Source organism: Excalfactoria chinensis, chromosome 1, assembly GCF_039878825.1.
Source record: "Excalfactoria chinensis isolate bCotChi1 chromosome 1, bCotChi1.hap2, whole genome shotgun sequence".
Lineage (NCBI taxonomy): Eukaryota > Metazoa > Chordata > Aves > Galliformes > Phasianidae > Excalfactoria > Excalfactoria chinensis.
The window spans coordinates 42183437-42204926 of record NC_092825.1 but is presented as its reverse complement, the minus strand read 5'-3'; the positions used below and the strand labels follow the sequence as shown (position 1 = coordinate 42204926).

The 21490-nt window shown below is 40.1% G+C and overlaps 2 protein-coding genes across 3 annotated transcripts in view; one reads left to right on the top strand and one right to left on the bottom strand.

Moving 5' to 3' along the window:
- Positions 1–15992, top strand: part of EEA1 (early endosome antigen 1) — a 73013-nt gene extending 57021 nt beyond the window's left edge. For both annotated transcript variants that reach the window (XM_072329540.1, XM_072329529.1), the window contains 7 exons: positions 2956–3141; positions 3600–3731; positions 5450–5635; positions 5927–6165; positions 7565–7685; positions 7982–8080; positions 9136–15992. In XM_072329540.1, coding sequence (XP_072185641.1) covers positions 2956–3141; positions 3600–3731; positions 5450–5635; positions 5927–6165; positions 7565–7685; positions 7982–8080; positions 9136–9258 — 1086 coding nt within the window. In that variant the 3' untranslated portion in view covers positions 9259–15992. The remainder of the gene's footprint in view (positions 1–2955; positions 3142–3599; positions 3732–5449; positions 5636–5926; positions 6166–7564; positions 7686–7981; positions 8081–9135) is intronic.
- PLEKHG7 (pleckstrin homology and RhoGEF domain containing G7) overlaps positions 15455–21490 on the bottom strand; it is a 33283-nt gene continuing 27247 nt past the window's right edge. Inside the window, exons 16-18 of the mRNA XM_072329556.1 lie at positions 21030–21127; positions 18123–18274; positions 15455–15534 (exon numbers count right to left, since the gene is read on the bottom strand). Coding sequence (XP_072185657.1) covers positions 18167–18274; positions 21030–21127 — 206 coding nt within the window. The 3' untranslated portion in view covers positions 15455–15534; positions 18123–18166. The remainder of the gene's footprint in view (positions 15535–18122; positions 18275–21029; positions 21128–21490) is intronic.

The window sequence follows — 21490 nt, the reverse complement described above, 5'->3', positions numbered from 1 at the left end:
CACTTTGGAGGCTGTTTGGTTATTTATGTATTTATGCATAATAATTAGGGCTAGCGCAGTCTTCTTGGCTCTGCTTTTGTTTTTTTGCTATAAAATTTAGAAGTAGGAAAAGGATGATGGGAATATATGTTTAATTGTGGCTATGCTGTCTCATTGCAATGCTAAATTCTGTAAATGAAAGTAGTAGTGATAACTTGGCTTGAAAGACTGCAAAGAAGGAAGTGTTCAGGAAGATTTGTTTTGAGAGCTGAATATGTAAATATCACTCAAGTCAGAAGAACCATATGACAGAATTTCATAGTCTGGTTTCACATCAGTTATCTGTGATTTGTTTAGCCTTAGGGGGTTTGCATAGTTAAGACAGATGATTTGAGCCACAGCTAGGAATTTCTGGATAGTTGAGAATGAAGGCTGGTAGGAGACCTGGGGTTCAGAATGGACTTGATGTTATCAGTAGGCAGTAGCTGAAGCTTTTAAAACTTGTATATGAGGTAAACTTAGGTGACTCGTGCAGGATTGATTTTTGGTAGAGATATGAGCTCCCTGCGCAGCTATGTTTAGTCAGCAAGGTTTGAAGCAGTGATGCCCAGCCCAGGCATGGCTAGGCTGTTTTGGAAGCTGCTAGCATTGCTAGGATTGCTTTAGTTGAAAAAAACCTAGAAGGCAAAACTTAAATATTATGAATTTGTGTAGCATCATGCTGTTGGTGAAGCCAGAATTCTTGGATGTGAAGATAGATCAAAAAAGGCTGCGAGCATGCAGGTGGTGTGAGCTGAGTCCCAGGGAGGGGATGGCAGGAGCTGGCTGTACACAGAGCACCATCTGCTGGCTTGTGGCTGGCATGTCACTGCAGGCTGGTGGCTGAGAGCTGCCAGATTGGCCTGTGGCAGAAAGTAGGGAATGCTCTCTCATGTGAAGCTTTGCAGCTTGGGATGTATCACTGCAGGAGAGTGCAGCTCCCATGCAGCTGTCTAGCTGGAGTGCTGTCAGCACAGGGCGAGGAACAGCTCTTTAAAATTGCAGTTTCTGATGGAATAACAGAAAATAGTTCACGTAGTTTTAGCCAGATGCAAACTTTGGAGCTGTTAGACTCACACAGGAAAACTGAGAAATGTAGGAAGTTCTAAAATGAGTGATGTTATGGATACTGTGTGCTGCAAATTTAGCTTAGTTTAAAAAAGGCACCTTTAATAGCAGTAAATAAACTTGTGTGTTTTTGTCTCTGAAAAAAGAAACTGGGCATGATTTGAGTGCTCATAAAAGCCATAGATTTATATATATTACTATTTATACTTTATTTATATATATATAAATGGGATTTTATTTTTATTTTTATTTTTATTTTTATTTTTATTTTTATTTTTATTTTTATTTTTTTCTGGAAAAGCCTACTTACAAGAGTTAATAAAAATGCAGAACTGGTATTTCTTCCTTCATTTTGAGTTAGTGCAGACATACTTGGTTTGTGTCCTGCTTTCCTGAACTCTGCCAAATCTTCCTCAGTCTTGGCATTAGTGCTTTTTGTAGTTGATCCTGGTTTCCTCTGTGTTCTCAAAAGAATGTTTCTTTGCCTCCAACGTTGGCATCGATGTCTGTATATCTTCAGTGGATGTTCTGGGAGAGTATCCGTGGTGCCAAACCTCAGGTCTATAAGTCAGGAGACTACGTTGCCTACAGTCAGTCTAATCCCACTGCTGAAGACATGAAGCAACATTAGGTTAACATCTGTGAGCAATTGCATGCCCCTTCTTTGGATGGGGAGGGAGGAGAGGGGCACACAGACTAAACTGGCTCATATGTCACCTCCCTTAGATAGGATGAATCCATGTCATGGGACCCAGGTAGTTCTTGGAGTGCAGCAGCCTAAGTTGAACAAGATCAGGATGAGATAACTTCTTAGTTACACCAGCCAAGCTAACATCTGTTTTTATTTACAATAATAAATACAGATTGTCTTCTTTTGATATGTAAATTTTCCTTGCATTTTGTTTTCTTTGTCCTATGATCTCATGACTTGAGGTTATCTTGTTGGGAGCACACCTGTTGTTTTCTGGAAACAATGCCAAAACTGAATAATGAAGGTAAACAGCATCAGATGTTGCGAGAAGTGATTTTATGTTGAAGGTGTGAGCTCCTCGGCAGTCCAAAAGAATGGGCTGAACTACAGTCTTGATGGAGACTGTGCCAGGATAACTGGAATGGTTAGCTGTGTGCCAGATCCCCTCTTGTTTCCAAAGGGTGCTGTGAGGGATTTTTGAGCAAAGCAGAAAGAAAGGCACAGATTAATAGAAGGTAGATTGACTGCTAAAGTTATATTAAATGGCGTGCCAGTTAAGGTTAGTAGCATTATTACTAATTGCAGCACAATTAAAAGTCACTTGCTGTATGGGAGCTATAGTATGCTAAAGTATGCTCAAAATTCAGACTCCCTCATATTACAAACTACTGATTTACACCAACATTTGCATATAGGTACCATGCAGAGTAGGCTGAATACTGGCAGTGTTCCATCGCTAAGTCTGATTTTTCTGGCAAAATGCTTCAGATGCTACAGTTTAGGGTTAGAAAAGATCAGAAATCAATTGGCTATGGCTTCAGTGCCACTTAACAGCTGTATAGAGTTACAGTGTGGTTGTAAATTGTGTGTAAACAAAGTCAAACTCATTCTCTTTCCATCAAACAGTCACTTTTCCTTCTTTGCAGTTTCATATATTTTTGTGTAAACTGGAGTATGTATGGTAACGTATTGTGGATGGAAACATTTCTGGGTAGTTTCTTTTCACTAGGGGTAAACTTGTGACCTAGAAGTTCCTTTAGCTATACTTTGTCAACCTTTGAGGTGAAGCATTGCATGGTAGGTGGCGGATTTTCCCAGTGGAAAATGATTAGATGAGTGTCAAGTATCTGAAGGTCTTGTACTTGCTGGGTAATCTGCAGAGCTGTCTTTGTAATTAGTCCACAGAAGAAAAATTGGCTCTTGCTCAAGAAGAATTAGTTTCCAGCAGAAATCGAATTGCTAGCAATAACCAGCAGATTCAGGAACTGAAGAAAGCAAAGTCAACGCTGGAACAGGATGCAACAAAGAAGGAGCAGCAGCTGGGCGAGAAGACCAAAATGTTACAGGATCTTCAGAATGAGAGGGTAAATGTCTCTGTCTTTTGAAATCTTCACACGGGCACTCAGTGAGTCCCCCTGCCCTCTCCTCTCTGTTAGTTCCTGCTGTGTTTTTAACAAGGGTTATTTTGGGCGCATAGTGCTGCTGTAGAACATAGCAACAGCAGTTTTACTGACTGTGGTGCACAGACTATTAACAGAATGGTGAAGAGAATTTACTCTAAAATAGGCTGTTAATTTGAACTAAGTGGATAGACATGCAGGAAAACACTAGCTTTAAATCTAAAACAGTTAATATGCCGCTAATTGTTTGCACTGCTAATTGTGGCTAGAGAGACAGTTATGTGGCATTTGTTTTCCTTCTTGGAGCTTTTGCAGTCAATTGGTTTGGGTTCTAAACTTTTTTTTTTTTCTTTCAGTGAATTTGGAAATCACTTTTCTAGTGCCTTTTTAATGTTTTTATTTACTTATTATTTCTCTTCAAGATTTTGAAAGAAAAAGACTTGGCTAATGAAAAATGTAAAACAACAGAGCTCCAGGAAATAAGGAATAGACTTGAAAAAGAAAGTGCCAAGCTGAGTGAAGAGCTTAGAGTCTGCAAGCAAGAATTTGAGAAGGTATATTGAGACAAACTGAGTCTTCATATGGTTGGTTATCTGATAAGAAATATGTGCCTACTCAGTAGATGTTATCTGGAATGGCTTTACAAAGATGGTAAGATTACAGGTAAGGGAACCAAAGCACAGATTTCACTGAGGTTCCTGAGCAATGCAGACTTAATTAATGATAACCCAGGAGCACCATTGCCCACTGTTCTTGGCTGGGTGGACACAAAACGTGTGTTAGTTTCAGGGATGGGCAGAATATGTACATCCTGCCTCTTTTTCCAGTTCACTGTGCATTCATTGTGGATACCCTTGCTTGACTGTGCTGGAGTGCAGAAAAGAAAAGATGTCCAAAAGTGTCATGAATATTAACTTTTCCAGATATTCTAGATACTCAGATATTCTGGGCACATCTAATACTTGTCAAGTATGTGTGGTAGGTGCTTCCAGCTCCCTCGTTGTGATGTGGTTTTTACATTTTCTTGAAGAGTCATAGTCTGGAAGAAAAAACAATGTCAGGAGCTTCATAAAAGGCTAACTCTTATCTGAAATCATGACAACCAAATGATCAGTTTAAAGGGTAAAAACCTGGAGATATCAAATAAATGATTTTCGGTATTGAGTAAAGCACGTTCTACACATTTTAGTCTCTTTAGAAATGAAACTCCTAAAAGACTATTGGTGTACTGTCCACATGATACTGTAAGTAATTATATTAACATCTGTTAAACATACAGCATTTAAGTTGCTGCACAAGTACAGGGACTCCACCTATATACAAGTAAAGGAAGTAATGTGGTGCCTTAAGTAAAATTTCAGATGTTCGTTTGTTCTTCAGTGTTTAAAAAGAGCTCTTTTTGGCTTAGGTAGAGATCTATATTTTGTTACTGTCAAGCAGTCTATGCCCAGCAATTTCTTGGGTTTGGAGAATGCTTACTGTAATTGTCATCACTTTGTGAAATCTGTTTTAAAAGAGAAAACTTATACATAATCGTGTACGACAGCATTAGTAGCTTTGTGTTTATCTCTTGGTATGTATACTAGGAGTCAGACTGAAGCAGAAATTGTTTCTTATAGTCTTATACTCTATTTTCCATCTCTTGCCAGGGGTTGTATATATGTACTTTTTATAGGACATCCACTTGTCCTCAGGTTGCATTTTCTTGTTGTCTTTGGGTTGCTTTTAACTTGTGGTGGAAATTTTGATTTATTTCCATAATAAATACCTATTAAACTATTAGTATCTGCATACTTGGCTGTGCAATTTTAAGGGAAAGAATTCCTGTAAATTCAACGATGTATCCTACTTCAAGATTAATTTATTTTTTAATGCAGAGAAACAAATATTTAGAACCAGATGTATCATTACACCTGCTTAAAACATAGTGTACGTACTTAAACGTTTAAGATGAAGACAAACCAGCTTTTCTCCATTTATGCTGGGTTTTTACTTTATCAGTCTTACATTTTTAAGGTGATCAGTGCAACCAGAGAACAACGTGAAGTAAATGTTATAACTGACACTAGAAAACGACAACGGGCAGTTGTTAGTGTATATATGAGCATAAAATCTTTGACAGTGAAATCACTTGTGCTGTAAAACCATCCTTTCTTCCAGTGATAAAATGAAAAAATACTGCTGTGCTCTTACTGGAAAACAGTGCTTTTGAATTTAAGTCAACAACACTTCCAGTTTTGCCACTCTAACTTTGGGCTCTTTATCCTAACAGGAGGTGGCAAATCTCAAAGATGCAAAACAACTACTGATTCAACAGAAATTAGAGCTTCAGGGCAAGATAGATAGTATGAATTCAACTCTGGAACAGGAGAAGAAAAACCAACAAGCTATCAAAGATCAGCTGAAAAAGAGAGAAGAGGAACTGAAGAAAGAATGTGCTGAAATTGAAGCCAAACTGGTTAGTATGGAGAGTCTATAAGACTGTTTTGTGAACGTGCCTTTGGATTGTTTTGGAGCAGAGAGGAAGCAGAGTGTTATCAATTTTTAAATGACAAGATCAGAGATCTTTGAGGCATCTAATAGTATGGGAAAATTCAGTAGGAGACAGTCTTTTTTGATGAGTTTCATTAAAAGTAATAATTAAAAGTAATGATTGTAGTATGGTGAAGATTTTTTGCCTCAATTAAATGTAAGGAATATGGTAAAATACTTGGAAAATTGTTTTTCATGTTATTTGTGGCTTATTTAGAGCTCTGAGGTGAAAGAGAAAGAAGAAGAAAACCAAAAACACGAGGAGAAGGAGACAAAACTCACCATGCAGGTCACAGCTCTGAATGAAAACCTGGCTACCATGAAGAAAGAGTGGCAAAGCAGTCAGAGACGAGTTAGCGAACTGGAGAAACAGACAGATGATTTACGTGGGGATATTGCTGTCTTGGAAGCAACTGTGCAGAATAATCAGGATGAGAGAAGAGCTTTGCTAGAGCGGTAAGGAGGAGTCACGATGATGTGGAAGTGTAGTTTAGGAAATGGTTAGCCTTACACTGAAGCTTCTTTCACTTGGATCAGGATTCTGTGTTTAAATCCACGATTGCTGCTCATACCTGGGCTGTTTTTGAGAATGAAACCTTCTGTTGTTCTTGCCAAGGCACAGCAAGTGTTGTTGTGGAAAAACTGTACTCTTTGTGTTTGTTAGGGTGACTATGTTGGAGGAAATCAAGCAGGCTTATCGGACCCTTGCTTCACCAGAGCACCATATTTGTACCTGTGCTTAAAGATTTATGTCAGTCCCCAGGAGACTTCTAAGTCTATTGGGTACCTCTGAACTTTGAGGTGTGTAGGCTGTGGCTTCTTATCTCATCTGCTGCATGACCTTCACAAAAACTGGCAAGAGGGAGCCTCTCGTAACTAAGAAGGTTCCCCTTCTCCATCACGCTGGGGCACCTCTGTTTTGAATGAATCAGAACAGATGCACTAGCAATCTTGATAACTAGACCCAGCTCCTTAGTACCTCCTATAACACAGAATTTGCTCATAGATTTCTAGGTATGTCTACTGCTCTTGTTAGAGGACTGAACATGTAATTAGACAAATTCCTCCTGAAAACCTAAAATCTTCATTTCTTCAGTTAATTTTTAATCTCTTTACTTGCATTTATTAATGCAAGCAGAGCTGTTTTCCCTCAGACAGCAGGAGGAAAGGCAGCAAGAGTTATCTGAAAGCAGAGATTACAAGGGTTGCAACATCTGCGAGACTGGAAACTTTTCCATCTATTTCCTGAGATGTTTCATGAAGGCAGAATGGAAAACTGTCTCCTGTCAAGCTTGTTGATTGGCTTTTGAGCAGTAGGCTTTGGGGAAGAAAGTGGGATCACTTCAAATAAGATTCTTTTCCTTTGACAGTTCACACTATGCTGAGCTCATCCAGTAACCCTTTTACAGCTTAGTAGCAAAACACATTTTGAAATCTAGCTTTGAACAGGTAGCTGCATTTCAGCTGAAGTGGTCTTACTAAAAGCAAAGGTTACTTTTCTCCTCTTTTATCTGAGCTGATCTACTACAGATGCTTTGTGAGAGTGTCCTGTAACACAGTGATGCTTATTGGAGGATGCTGATTAATGGACCGTATTCAGTACTGTCCCTGGTGTTGGGAGTAGTGCCAGGTATTAACAAGCCCCAGGTATCTGGGAGCAATGCCAGATAATCTTAAATAGGCTGTTATAACAGAATGTTTCCAGCCAAGGTGTCCAAGAACTTTTCACAGCAAGTATATTTTCAGCTGGATTTTATGAGGCTAACTGTTCTTCTCTGTTATGACAACCTGCTCACAGGAGGCAGAGTACATCACCTTATATGCTTTGAACTGACTATTCACTATGTATCCTTAGGTGCATAAAAAGTGAGGGAGAAATTGAAAAGCTTCAATCCAAACTTGTAGAAATGAAGAAAAAGCTGGACAATACTACTGCTGCAATGCAGGAACTAGGCCGAGAAAACCAGTCATTACAGGTATAACTTTATTTTAAGCATTTAAACCTGTTGATTCTGTCTGTGGGGCTTGTGAGAAACAAAGTTTGCATCGCATTCCTGATGGGTTACCTTTCCACGGTGATTCAGGTGTTCCTGTGGTAGTATTACTTTCTGTAGGTTAACTCTATTAAGAGTTTTCTTTTGGAGAAAACGTGAGTTCTCAGTGTTATGGCAGAACTGATGTTTTTACTGCATAGTATGTGCAGTGAAATTGAACAAATTAGGAGGAATTAGATATGCATTTTGATTTGTTTTATTTTTGTAAATTTAAATAGATCAAACACACTCAAGCTCTCAACAGGAAATGGGCGGAAGACAATGAGGTGCAGAATTGTATGGCCTGTGGAAAAGGCTTTTCAGTGACTGTGAGAAGGGTAAGTGTGTTTTCCTGTGTTTCTGGGGGGATTTTCTTTTTCTTCTGTCGCTTTTAAACTATTTTACATCTAATGCACTTTAGAAAATGGCTTTAGAAGTGTAGTGATATTTGAGATGTCTCAGAATACGGGTGCTGCTTATGATGCCTTAAATACTAAAGATAATGTTTGCACGGCTTACTGTATTCATGCTTGCCATTTTAACAGCATTAGTTTATAAATAGAGTTAAAGATTTCAATCCCCAAACAAGCAAAATATACTGCTATGACAGTAGTTACAGTAAACTTTCTTATAACCAGTCTGGACTGGATTTACAAGTGAAAAAGTAACGTGAATTTGTTAAAACCGGTTATGTGTGAAAATATGAGACATCAACATGGACTGGAGCTTTGTGACTGTATCTTTGTAAGCACTTGCTAAACGCAACAGAACAGAAGAAACAACTGTCTGTACTTTTGGTCTGTAAAACAGTTGTTGTCAGGTAGGATCTTAGCACCCCTTCATTGTCGGGGTCTGCCCTTCATCCAGAGATTATCATTATTATCCCACCACCAAGTGACTTGGCAGTGAAGTATGTGAGGGATATTGATAAGGTTCATTTTGCAGTGCTTCCTGACTTCTTGTTAGGTTGTTCTCCTTGTCCTATGTTATTTGGTGTCATGTCTTTTGGGTAGTCTTTGAACAAAGGCGGTTGGATTGTTTTATTCAAGGATACTTCCCTAATGTGGAAGCAGGTAGAAAGAACATGTTTTTTGGAACCGAAAACAGTTAAAGAGGAGGAATTAATAAGGAGAAATATTATAACCTGTTCCATTCTGAAACTAGCATAGACAGCACTCAGTGAAGCAGCACATCTAATGATTTTGCTCCTTTATCCCTTAGTAAGGACTTACCCTATGCTCTTCTATGTAGATATAAGCTCAGGGCGTGATATAACTACTGTTTAAAAATCCAAACTTATGAAACACGAGAGAGTTGATTTGACGTGATAATGATCTGTGCCCACAGCACTGTAATCAATATTCACAATATATGTTTGTTTTCTCTTTCACAGCATCACTGTAGACAGTGTGGAAATATCTTTTGTGCTGAGTGCTCAGCAAAGAATGCCTTAACTCCTTCTTCTAAGAAGCCTGTCCGGGTCTGTGATACTTGCTTTAATGACTTGCAAGGATAACTGGTGTGAGTGACAAAGAAATGTTACACTAAAATTTATTATTTCTGTTGATGCACTTCATTCAGCACTCAGACTACTACTCAGTTTGGACAATGATTGTAACACTTGGCAAAATTTAGTATATTTTAAAATGTTTATTGATACCAAGTAAAACTATTGTATTTTTTGTGAGATATGGGCTCAGATCACCCAAGCTTATTGCTGTCTATCCTGGAAAGAGCTTCTATGTCTAGATTAGAAATACCCGGTTATTTGTAAATAAAGTTTAAACAGAGGAGTAACAATGTATTTTTTTATCTTTATTTTTTTTTCAAGAGAAAATGCGTTTATGTGATATTGCAGTTTATTCTTGTTTCCTTCGATGAAAAAGGAAGATGCAAAAACTTGTGAGGATTTTGTGTATCAAATGATGCTGTAATAGCATAACTCATTGTTGCATTTCATTGTGTATCTGATGGTCTTTATAACCCCTTGTGGTTTTATTTTCTTTCTCTCTGGTTTTTGGACTTTTTAAAGTTCGAATTCCACATTGAGGGGACATGGCTGGACTTAACTCTCAGTTTTACTTGCCCACATAGAACTTGTAGTATCAGCACCTGAGTTCTTACCCAACTGCAGGACTTGGATACTGGAATATCTTTATGCATACTGTACTGCATTATTTGTTTGCATGTGTGCGCGCGTGTGTATGTATGAACAAATGATGAGACCAAGTTTAGTGGGCATTGTAGGAACATTGTGAAGCTCTCCCATGTGGACGGAATTCACTTTTACATATTTGATGAATTGATTTTAATATCCCAGAAACCCTTTATATGCAGGATTTAAAAAACAGACCGTGCAGATAGTAGCCTGTAGCTCATTTGTCACCATGCCATAGTCTGGGAGCTCCAAGAAGTCCTTGTGGTTCTGAGGCATGTCCTGAAATTCCACACTAGGAATTCTACTAAGAAAAACTCTCCTCAGGGAGTTGCTGCAGTTGAGCTGAACTTTTCTCCTGTCTCTTACTTCAGCTTTTGATGGAAGGAGCTGAACACCTGGTACTCCTAACAGACCTCACTATTCCGTTGTTTCATCTGTCCCCTGTTGCTGAGGGTTCTTAGATTGTATGCTAGTTCTATGATTTAGTCTGCTTAGAATGGTGATGCAAATCTGGTGCTGGCTTAGCTTTAAGCCAAACAGCTCTAAATAAGCAGGTCAGTATATTCAGTTTTAGATCATTTAGATTCATTGAATTGCTTGGGCTAAAGGGGCCTTTAAAGATAACTACTCCAACCCCCTTGCAATGGGCACTAAACCAGGTTACTCAGTCTCATCTGACCTGACTTTGAACATTTCCTCTGATGGGAAATCAGCTTCTCTGGGCAATCTCTTCTGGTGTCTTACCACCCTGTGTTTGTTCAGATTTTACTCTTCTGTACTAGCAACAGAGGTTTCCTGATGCGTTCATGTAAATTCCAAGTCTTTTTATTGTGCTTTTATCTACACTTGTGTTTTTTTCCTGCCTGTGTCTAACTTTGCATCTCTTTGAAGTAAGTATCCAGTGTTTGGCCTCAAAACTGTTATTGTTTCTTCTGAGCTAAGGTTATATCTTCTGATACTTAGAGCCCCTTTGTCTTGAATACTCTAATAAATTTCTTACAACCCAAGCCATTCTCTGTCCTAAAAAATTGTGCTGGTTGTTCAGAGATAAGGAATATGCCCTCAGTTCCTCTACTCCTTGCCTCCCAAGGTAAAGAAAAAGTTTCTGTTACAGTGGTGGACAGTTAGCCATCTTTAGGCAGGTTTCTTTACTTTTGTGTACTGACAGGTCTGTATGTGAATGAAGGGGAGACTTTTGTGAAAAATGGCCATCCACGACTCTCAAATGAAAAGGCTTCTTAATCCTTCTTCCCCAGTAGTGATCTGTGTTTCATATCCTAACTACCTAGTTAGGTAGATTGCATCTTCACCTCAAGGATTCTTTCTCAAGAGGTTTTCTTACTTCCCAGAAGCCAGCTGAGTTATTTAACTGGTTCTCACAACTATAGATGGGCTTGGAGTAAAAGCATGATAACGTGAAATACTTTTCAACTTTTCTAGTTTGAACTTGAGAGTTGCTTGCTTGAAAGAAACTGTTGCTGCAATGACTCTGTATGAACAGACATTCTGGACTTGCTGCATCACCTTGTTGCAACTGCTCAAAATAATAATTTCTGGAATAGAAAATAAGAGCAGAACTTTGCTTCTGGTAATTTCTTCTATTTATTTATTAGCTGAGGGAATCCAGAAGGTTTGCTTTCAAGCCTTTTTTTTTGTCTGACAAGTGACTTCAGAAATCTGGCAAAGGTGATGAGATTGGAGTCTTGCTTCAGCCTAGGTCTGGTTGTGAAGCAGATGGAACCTAGTGCTGCTTTCAGGGCAAAGGACAACCACATTAAGCAGAAGGGATTTTAAGAGTGAAGGGGGAAGCCTCTCACAGCTGTACCAAGGACAAAATGTAAGTGGTAGATGAAGATGGAAATCTCTCAAGGGAGCAGGGGAAGTGGTTAAAAGATTCACTTGTGTTCAGATGTTTTACTTTTGTATGGGGATGTGTGAAACCTGAGGAGATGGGTTTACAGTAAGGAGAAAATAGTAGAAGTTCTAATGAAGTTGCTCCTGATTTAACCTTTTGCAATGTTTTTGTGCAAAAATGAGCAAAGTCACCTCATGGAGCTGGCTGCTGGAGCAGTGTGTTTGGTTGATCATGGCAACTCTTGATGAACACATCATAACTCTTGATGTGGAGCTCCCCATCTTCAGGGTGAAACCAGCTGCTTCTAAAGGTTGTTTTTGATGACAAAAGACTTTTTGAGGGGACATAAATATTTTTCAAATACATATTTGAAGAAAAATGAATTATTAAAACCAGGAGGGACAGTGGGGTAGAAGCTTTCATGCTTGAGAATTGAGTCTACAGCAAAGTTGGGAGTTCTACAGCTTTTCACCGGAGTGCATTAGTGACTTCCTTGCTAAATCTTTTGCTTACGATTCTTAGTGCAGATCTGTAATCACTGATGATGGACCATGTAATGCTGGCTTTCAGGTGGGACCTTGCCCAAGCTTGGGAAAATGACTTAAGAGGATTATTATTGCTATAAGGAAAACCGGAAGTCGAAAAGCTCTATATTTTTATTTCCGCTCATAGATTCTGTTACTTTAATGGGTGTATTTTGAGTAGGAATATGCTTTTTTGTTGTTGTTGTTGTTATTGTTGCACTGTTTCACCACACAGAGTTAAAGGACTCTGGACAAGGTAATTGAGCGTACTGATTTTTCAGACTATACAAACAGAGAAAAAGTGTCAGAAGAAACTAGAAGATGGGAACCAGAGGACATGGAGTGATTTGCTTTAGCCTTTATCAAAAACCTCATTGGTCTGATTCACTGAGGAGAGGCTATAATGGAGCAAGATGCGGAGGGAAAAAAATGGTAAAATATATGCTTGCAAAAGTAGGTATGTGGGATCCTCAAGATGCCTTTAGTTACCAGCTATTACTGTGGCGTCAGGAATGTGACAGTGAGCTGTGGGATTTTTTTCCTGAAACTGTGGATTAAGTGTCCTCAGAGAGGGCATTCATAATCTTTGGTGGAAGCAGAATGTGAAACACCAGCTGCTGCATGGGCTGAGGCAATTGGAAAAGTATAAAGGATGGTGTTGTTAAGGATGGGGAGAGGTTCTTATAACTTTTTAAAGACACTGCACCTCTCCTTAATCAAACAGCCATGATCCCTTGGGCTGTTGCCTCTAAAATACCAAATCCTACTGTTTTTATTCCAGCCTCATGTCAGCGGTACATACTTCATATTTCCACACTGCAGTCCCTGTGGAGGCAGGTTGCATTGCGGAGCTCAATGGCAGGCTTTTGATCTTAGCTGGATATGCTTCACTGTTGTTTCTTCTCCCCATGTATTCCTTCCCTCCAGTGACCTTCCCCTTTCTACAACGATTTAACAAAGACAATAAAACTGAGTCACAGTAGGAAAACTTGCTGTCTGCGGATGAGGAGAGAAAGGGAAATTGCTGCTGCTGCTTCCAGCAGTGCTTTAGCTTAAAGTGCAGTTTTTTCCTCTGTTTTTGGAAGGTGTCAAGTAACCAAGTTGTGGAGTGTGGAGCACTAGGCTCACAAGAGCAATGAATGTTTTTGTTGGTTTTGGAGCCATCAGGGTTGTTTGTGAATCCTCACAGGAGAGCTTTTCTTACTGGAGGAAAAGGGCATTTGGGAGCACAAAGTAACCTTTCTGTGCTTGTGTTACATTAGCAAGAGTAACTGAACCTCACATACTAGAGGTAAGGAAAGTGACATTCCTGAAGAGGGGACCTGGAAAACTCAGGTGTTATTTTGGATTGTTAAATGCCAGTTAAATGGAAAGTTGTAACAAATGTCTTTTGCAAAACTTAAAAATTTACGACACGTACTCAGTGTCAGACAGAAAACTGCTGGAGCTGAAGTTCAAACAGAGCATAAACTCTGCCAGGAAGGATGACACATCAGTTTAAGTATGCTAAAACTGATAAATTACTCCTCCAGGGTACCACCCTTCCACACATATTCTTGTGGGACTAGGAAATAACACTGTCATTTGCACTATGCACTTTTTGCTGTCTAACTGAATATAATCTGGAGTAAGTCGAATGGCATTGTTGGCTTTGCATGCGTTAGCTGTAATCAGTGGACAGAAAGTTTATCTTCAGCTGGACTTTTCACTGTATTACTTTTGGCCCCTTGCTATGTAAGGAGAATTGCACTCATAATTACTGTGTACCAAAAGCAAGATCGTCTGAGAGCACATGTAACAAGAAAATTCATGTAGTCACGCACACATTGTCTTTGTAGAGCTTCATTTTAAGATTATAACATGAGAATACGTGAATGTTATATATTTTCAAGGTTTTTGCCAGTTGTTCAGTTCTTCATTTATGAAGTACTGACCTCGCTGTCCCTTCTAGGACAAGCCTGAAATTATTGTCCAACCACAGCCCCTCTCCAAAGGCGCTAAATGCTCTACTTTTCAAAACCAGCAATAATTGGATAGTGAAGTCCCTCCACAGAAACTCAATTTCACTTTTTAATTTTTATTATTTAGGGGGCACTGAACTAAGAGCTTTGCATCTTTAGAGAGAGCGTTAGATGCTTCTTACGGTCACAGTAACAAATAGGTACTAATTAGTGTCATAAACTCTGCCTTTTGTCTGTAGTGTGCCACATACTATGCACTCACTGTGCAGCAGATACAGGAGTATCAGATCTATTGGAGATTACCGAAGCCCCGCTAACACACTTGGATCAGTGTTATTTTGACAGCAGAAACCTGCTAGTTATGTTCTCCAACTTTGCCTCCCCCCATGACCTAAACGAAGTAATTAACTCACTAAATCTGTGTTTTCTGCCTTTTTTTGGGTAAAGAGGGCTGGGAGAAGGGCTCATTGTTAGATGTCGACAGGCCTGTGGTGGCAGGCCCAGGCTCCTGCTGTGGGCTTTATGGCAGATTGCTCTGTTGTATCACACTGAGCCTCGATTCCTGGCACAAGAGTGGTGCTGAGGAGAACGTCTCGCTGAGTTAGCAAATACCAGAACTTTTTATATTTATGTGTCCAAAATGCTGCTTGTATAGAATTTGTCACTTTTGTAAGAAAAGAAGAAAAAAATCACCAAAAAAAAAAAGTCATAAAACCCCACCATCCCATCATATAAGATTTCATTTGAACTACCTCTCAGCATAAGATTCAAACATTAGGTAAGTTTAATAGGGTTTGCTCACTGTCACATTGTGTAAAAGTTATAGTGAATGCCAAAATCACAAAAGTTTATCACCAAAAATAACTGAAGAAAAAAAAAAACACAAAGAAAAAAAGATGAAGTCTTTCTTTTTATGTGTTTGGAAGTATCCAATAGTTTCAAGTTACTGTAAACTCTGTTGTATTCTTTTAACTTCTGTAGTTTTAGTGTTGCAGACTCTAGCTGCTGGACAGGAGGCAAACCATAACCACAAGCTTTCATAACCATGGTCTGCTGAGTAAAAACAATTTTGTGTGCAGCATTGTTGTTTGGCTATGGATGGCCTCATTCACCGAACATACCATTAATTGAGTATTTGTTTTCTTCAGTACTTGAGATGTGAACTTGATGAATGGTTTCTGTAATGGATGCGTGCCACAAATTGCGTTGTCTTGTTTGCCTCTTTCCTGAGTTTTAATGATCAGTTTATTATTGCGGATGTGAACATCGCAGATTCAACTTATTTTCTGTATATCTGTATAAAATATAAATGGAAAAAGGTTTAAGTTCTTACCCAGTATTTAGAGGTAATGTATTATAACAGCCTTATGATGCAGTTTCACTTACAGAGTACTGCACTTCTTTTAAACTGGATCATACCATCTCGGTAGGTGTAGATCAACTTTGCATGAGTGTGTTTGGGTTTTGTTTCTTTTTTCATTGAAGTTTAATTCTTAAGTTCTATTTCAGTGTTTGTGTTTACTACTTGTGATCATGTAGTTGTGCCTTACATTGTGAAAGAATTTAGTCCAGCGTGCACTGTAATTCCTAAACTGCGGTTTGAAAGGTGGCTGTGGATTTGGATGAGAAAATGACACCATGCATCAACCAACCAGTTCTGTATAAACTATGATGAAATGTTATTGAAATGTAATTTTTGTTTTCTAACCTGTTACAGGATTGATGAATGACAATAAAAGAAAAAAATTAGACCTTTCTAATAGACCCTTCCATCATTCGCTTTAAACAGCAAACTGCTTGGAAAGGGGGGATATATCATTGTATACATGAACTGCTGGGAAGCCACACATTTGAGAGCAAGCCATACACTCAAATTCCTCAGACTTCTGAGAAACTGTAACAAAAACTTTAATGAGGAGACTGTAATCAAGCTACATTCAGAGTATTTTTTCCTTTCATGGGAATTTCACAAGGCTTTTGTCAGTCAGACATTGCATTCAGTGTAATCTGACAGTTGACATAACTGGAAGACTTAGCTGGGATGCTTGTTCTAAGTCTTCAGATTAAGGACATGTTCAGCTGTTGGGCAAAAGCCATATGAAGAGCAAAGGGAGAACCCAAGTGATCGGTGTATGTACAAACAGTCCCATAATAAAGTGACAATTGAGTTGTGGAACATTCACAAATACCACATTTAGAAACTGAAGCAGATCTTCCTACGGTCTCTGCTTAGGCAGTATAGAAAGTTTGAGAGGTCTTCTCTGAAAGGCAGTTCGAGTTGGGAAGTTCATTTCTGCCTTGATTGCTCTTTGGGGCATCTTTCTCTTCAGACCACATAAGAGCCTGTTAAATTTGTCTCCCTGAACTCAGTCAGGGTGTGAGTACTGCCTTCCCCCAGCATGTCCTCCTTTGGAGGCGTGCTGGCTTCTAGGAAATGATCTCCACTGCTGTTTAGTTGCCTGGTAAACTACACAGACTTAATGGCCTTTCTGGCAAAAAAGTACACAGAAGTGCAAAAACTCCCCCTCTGACAGCTCACAAAGCACAGGACTTTATCTGTGTGACTTCTCTGGGCTTAAAAATCATTCTTTGGAAATATCACTGGTTGCAAAGATACTGTGAGGTTCTGGGGAGGCAGCAGGGATGTGAGGGTGTGACCAGGTGCGGCTGAGTATGCGATCAGTGGGGATTATTGAGCACAGCTGTTGAAGCCAAGCTGTGGCTAAGCGTTTGCAGCATACATGGCATCCTGGAGTAAATCTGCTGTGTTTGCTTAGTTCTGCTCTCCTGTCCTCCACATTCACCGTTTGGTGTGAAGCCTGGATAGCTGATCTTTTCTTGTTAAGCTGTGGTGGAAACTTCTATCATAAGTATAAAGGGGAGGAGCAAGAACACGTACTACATCTGAGCAATGGTGAACCAGGTAAGTCTGTATACAACCTCTGGTCTGGAATCTCTATGTATAGATGTGAACAAGTTCAGGTGGATAAGACAGACCACCACGTGGGTGAAGCTGGATTAGAGGCAATGTCTGAGCTCATGACTTTGACTTGATGTTAGAGCAGAGGTAAGGAGGTATGCTAATTTAACCATGAATAACACGAACAGTTGGAAGGGCACTCCTAAATTTTTCAATCTGGTCCTCATCTTTGTAGTTTCCCTATTTAGTTCCCCCTGGAATCATTTTTGGCACCAGAAGTGTTGTTTAAGAGTTAACTTCCCTGTTTAGGGAGATTATCTGGTTGGGCACAGCAAGTGGGAGATGTGAAAGGAGCATATAGAGTGGCTCCAGGGAGTCTGCCTTCCTCTCTTGACTATGGCGAATTTCTTGCACTTAGCCAAGTGTAGCCTGGTGAGAGCACCCTCCTTCCTCAGTGGTAACCTGTGAATGTGTTGTGGCAAGCAGATGTAAACTGTTCTGTGGTTCTATTCATGTATCTCTTAAAAAAAAAAGGATGTGATTAGCAGGTGCGTACTTTCTGGATCACAGAACTGCAGTGATGTATTGAATAGTTCAATGCAGACGTTCAAATTTTTAAAGGGAAGTTGAAAAGGGAAGAAATAGCGCAGCATTTGGAGTTTGGTTTTGCTGATAGTAAGTAATAGTGAGAGTAGTGCAAAGAGAGTGAGTTCTCACCAACATAGGTGTTTTCCTTGTCCTGCTTTCTAGGAAAGAACAGATCATATTAACACTTTCCTTGCTGGGAAGAGCCTTCCCCAAGCTGAAGCAAAGAGGCATCTGAGAGTGATGTATTTGTTGTGTGGCTCATTCTCCCCCTCCGCATCCTGTGATCAAAAACTCATCACTTCTATTTAATTGAGTCAGACGCCTTTTAGTTTCAGAAGGTTAGCGTGCACTGGAAGAAATAACGGTGCTATTACCACAGCAGTCTTCTGTTGCATCTGTCAGAGCTGTGCTGGCATTATTAAATTCCAGAGGATTCAGCTGGGGAGCAGAGCAGTGTGCTTTTCTTGGTTCCATGTTGCTTCATGTAATTGGAGATTGCTCTTTCTATCTGTGACATCCATGTTTTCTGTTACAAGAAAAATAATCTGTGAAATTCTAGTAATTCAGAGAAATGAGCACCTGTGAGCCTTCAGTTCTATTTGCTGTTTCTTCAGGCCCAAGCTTTTAATTCTCAAAATGAGCACAAGTTACCCATAGCCCAGCTTCCCAGTTGCTAAGGCTGCAGCACATCACTGTGTCCTGGGCCGGAGATGTCCAGTTAAAGTTTCCTTTTAGGTATGAAGATGGGATTTTAGTGCTCTGCTTCTACATTTGCTGCTGGCTGTTTCACCTGTTTTTATTCAGTATTTATTCATTTAATGCTGTCCCTCCAGCTTGCACTTCCTGTTATGCTGGTTAAGACAACTCCAGAGCTATCAACACCACAAATGGTTGACCCATCTGAGGTCTGTTTCACATGAATTTCATTTTCCTGCACCATGCTGACAGCATTCAGCTCTATATCCTGTCTATGAGGGTGGACCTGAGATGGGACAAGGGGGAATGGTTTTAAACTGAGACAGGGGAGGTTTAGGTTAGATATTTGGAGGAAGTTTTTCACACAGAGGGTGGTGACACACTGGAACAGGTTGCCCAAGGAGACTGTGGATGCCCCATCCCTGAAGGCATTCAAGGCCAGGCTGGATGTGGCTCTGGGCAGCCTGGTCTGGTGGTTGTTGATCCTGCACATAGCAGGGGGTTGAAACTGGGTGATTATTATAGTCCTTTTCAACCCAGGTCATTCTATGATTCTACGATCCTTCATCATCTGTGTTTGAAGGTGGAGGATGATGGCTGCAGAGGGGTTTAAAATACTGAACTCCTCTCTGTGGTAGTTCAGATGATCTGGGTCACAGAAGCCGAGCTGTCTCAGAACTGTTGTGATCAAACGCTGCAAATTGTTTGGCTGCATTACAAGCTGGAGGTCTGGCTGTGCATCTCCTGCTGTAGGGGTTTTGTTTCGCTTAGTCAGCGGCCGCTCTTCCTGTTTTAGTGTGCACCGAGTCACTGAACTTTGATGCGTGAGGAGAGGCAGCCTGCTTTACTTCATGCTATGTTGGGATTCATCAATTTGGTTAGCGACCCATCAGGTTGTTTCTATGTGTGTGTGTATCCTGAATGAGATAAATACATCACTGAAAAATAAATGGCTGGGGGGTGGTTGCTCAGCCCTGCTGGTACTGCTGGTGGGGAGGGGATGGTGTACAGTATGGTCTGGTCTGCCAGGAGTGGTCAATTAAGAGATTTCTATTATCAGCTTTTTGTGGCTCAGGGAGTGGGGACAAGGAAGAAGAGAGCAGAAGGCAGGGCTGCTGCACGGATGAACTGAGCAAGCAGTTCTGTGTCTTCTTGCATCTGCCAAGTACTGCAGGTCTGAGAGGGAGGTGGGGCAAGGTGTTCACCATATCTCTGATACATACATGGCAAAAACCTGGAGCATGTGCTCTCCATACGGTTGATGCAGAGCTGTGCTGCAGTGAGGGGTGCATGTTGGGCTGGAGTGCCTGAGCCTGGTGAGGGGAGCTGGTGACCTGGGCAGGCTCACATCAGTGTCAGGTATCCACAAGGCAGTCTGTAGTGCAACTGCCCTCTGCTAGGAGTCAGTCAATGGGAGTGTTGCACTTTTGGCATCATTCAGTGTGCTCTCCCTTGAGACGTGGCTTATCTACCTCAAACTCCTGGTTTGATGGACCTCGCATTTCATTCTTAGCAAGATCACTGTCCTTTCTCCTTGCAGATCATAGCAGCAGCCATGAGGGCACGTTAACTAGCTAAGTTTGTTTTAAAAAATATGTTGGTTGAGCTGGTGTAGGAGCTGAAATACATTAGTTTATTCGAAACAGAGTTGGGTAGGGTATACCTTTCCTGGGGATCAGAGAGACTAAATTCAGCAAAATGCTGTAATATTAACGCATTTGTGTGGAAAGAGCCTGTTGGTGCTAGATTTTCTTGGTAGTAAAATAAAACTGGAAGACACTGATAGGGTGGTTGCAACCTGGCATGAAGGCAGCTCGGAAATATCACCTCTTCTGTTCAGTAATAGGTAACTACTTGAGGACATACCTATTCCAAGTATGAACCAATGGCTTGGAGATGAAAAGAGTTCACTCGTTGTTTTTCCCTGATAATGACTGTTTGTGATCTACATGGAAGATCACTATCACTGGTAATCACGCTTTCATTGTAGGTATTAGAGAATGAATTTTAAATGACAGGGCAAAAACCAATTAAACAAAAAAAAAGAACCAAACCCCAGCAGCTCAAGGTTCCTACCAGACTTTCAGATGTTATAAACAGCACTGCTACTAGAAATGTGGTGTGAAGATGAAAGGTAAATTTATATAACAGTAGGATGAATCATACCATCTGCTCAATCTGAAATTGCAGGAGTGCACTATGCATAGATGAACATAATTCAGGTTTTTGATTTGGGTACTACGGGTATGAATAGGGGGCTGTTTTATTTTTGGTTTCTCTGGAGGGGCTATCCATCTTCCTTTCTGTTATGCATGGGATGGCAATTGTTTTAACAATCAGAAATGATGTTTTTCAGACAGCTTGGACCTGCTATCAACCCTGATCTTGAAAACAAACAAAAAACCCCAAACAAGAAAACTGATGTGTGTTCAACAGTAAAAATTCTGTAGCAAATAAAATGTGATCCAGAACACCATTTTTGGGTTTTTTTTGTTTGGTTGTTTTGGTCCAGTGTCACAGCTGCGATCCTCCTCTAGGGACAGTGTAGTTGTGTAGTTACAAAGGAGAAAAGATGAGCTACTTACCTTAGCAGAATCTGTTTGTGCTTGTAGCAGGAAGACCGCTATGCACTGCCGATACCTATTTTCATGCTGTATTAGGAAAGCATTTCGCAGGCTGAGACCTGGGGGAAAAAAAGTGAAGAAATGATACAAATTCCCTCGTGCGGCTGCCACCCCAGATTTATATCGCATATTCTGGTGATGACTGAAGACATGATATATGTGGCCATCTTTTCTGATTCTTAATAGGACAGCGCGCCCTTTTGGGGTTAACTTCTTGTTATGTGGGAAGCTTTGTTATTTCAGAAAGATAATTCTACTTGTATTCATTTTAGTTTCAATTACTAAATCATCACACAGCTTAGTTTCTTTTGAGTCAGGCTGAAGGTTATTAAAGAAGCTTCCATTCAAGTGGACTAAATTGTAACTGATAGTAGAGAAGAATAAGCCTCAAACAGAAGGAGAATAATTTCCAAGTCAGAATG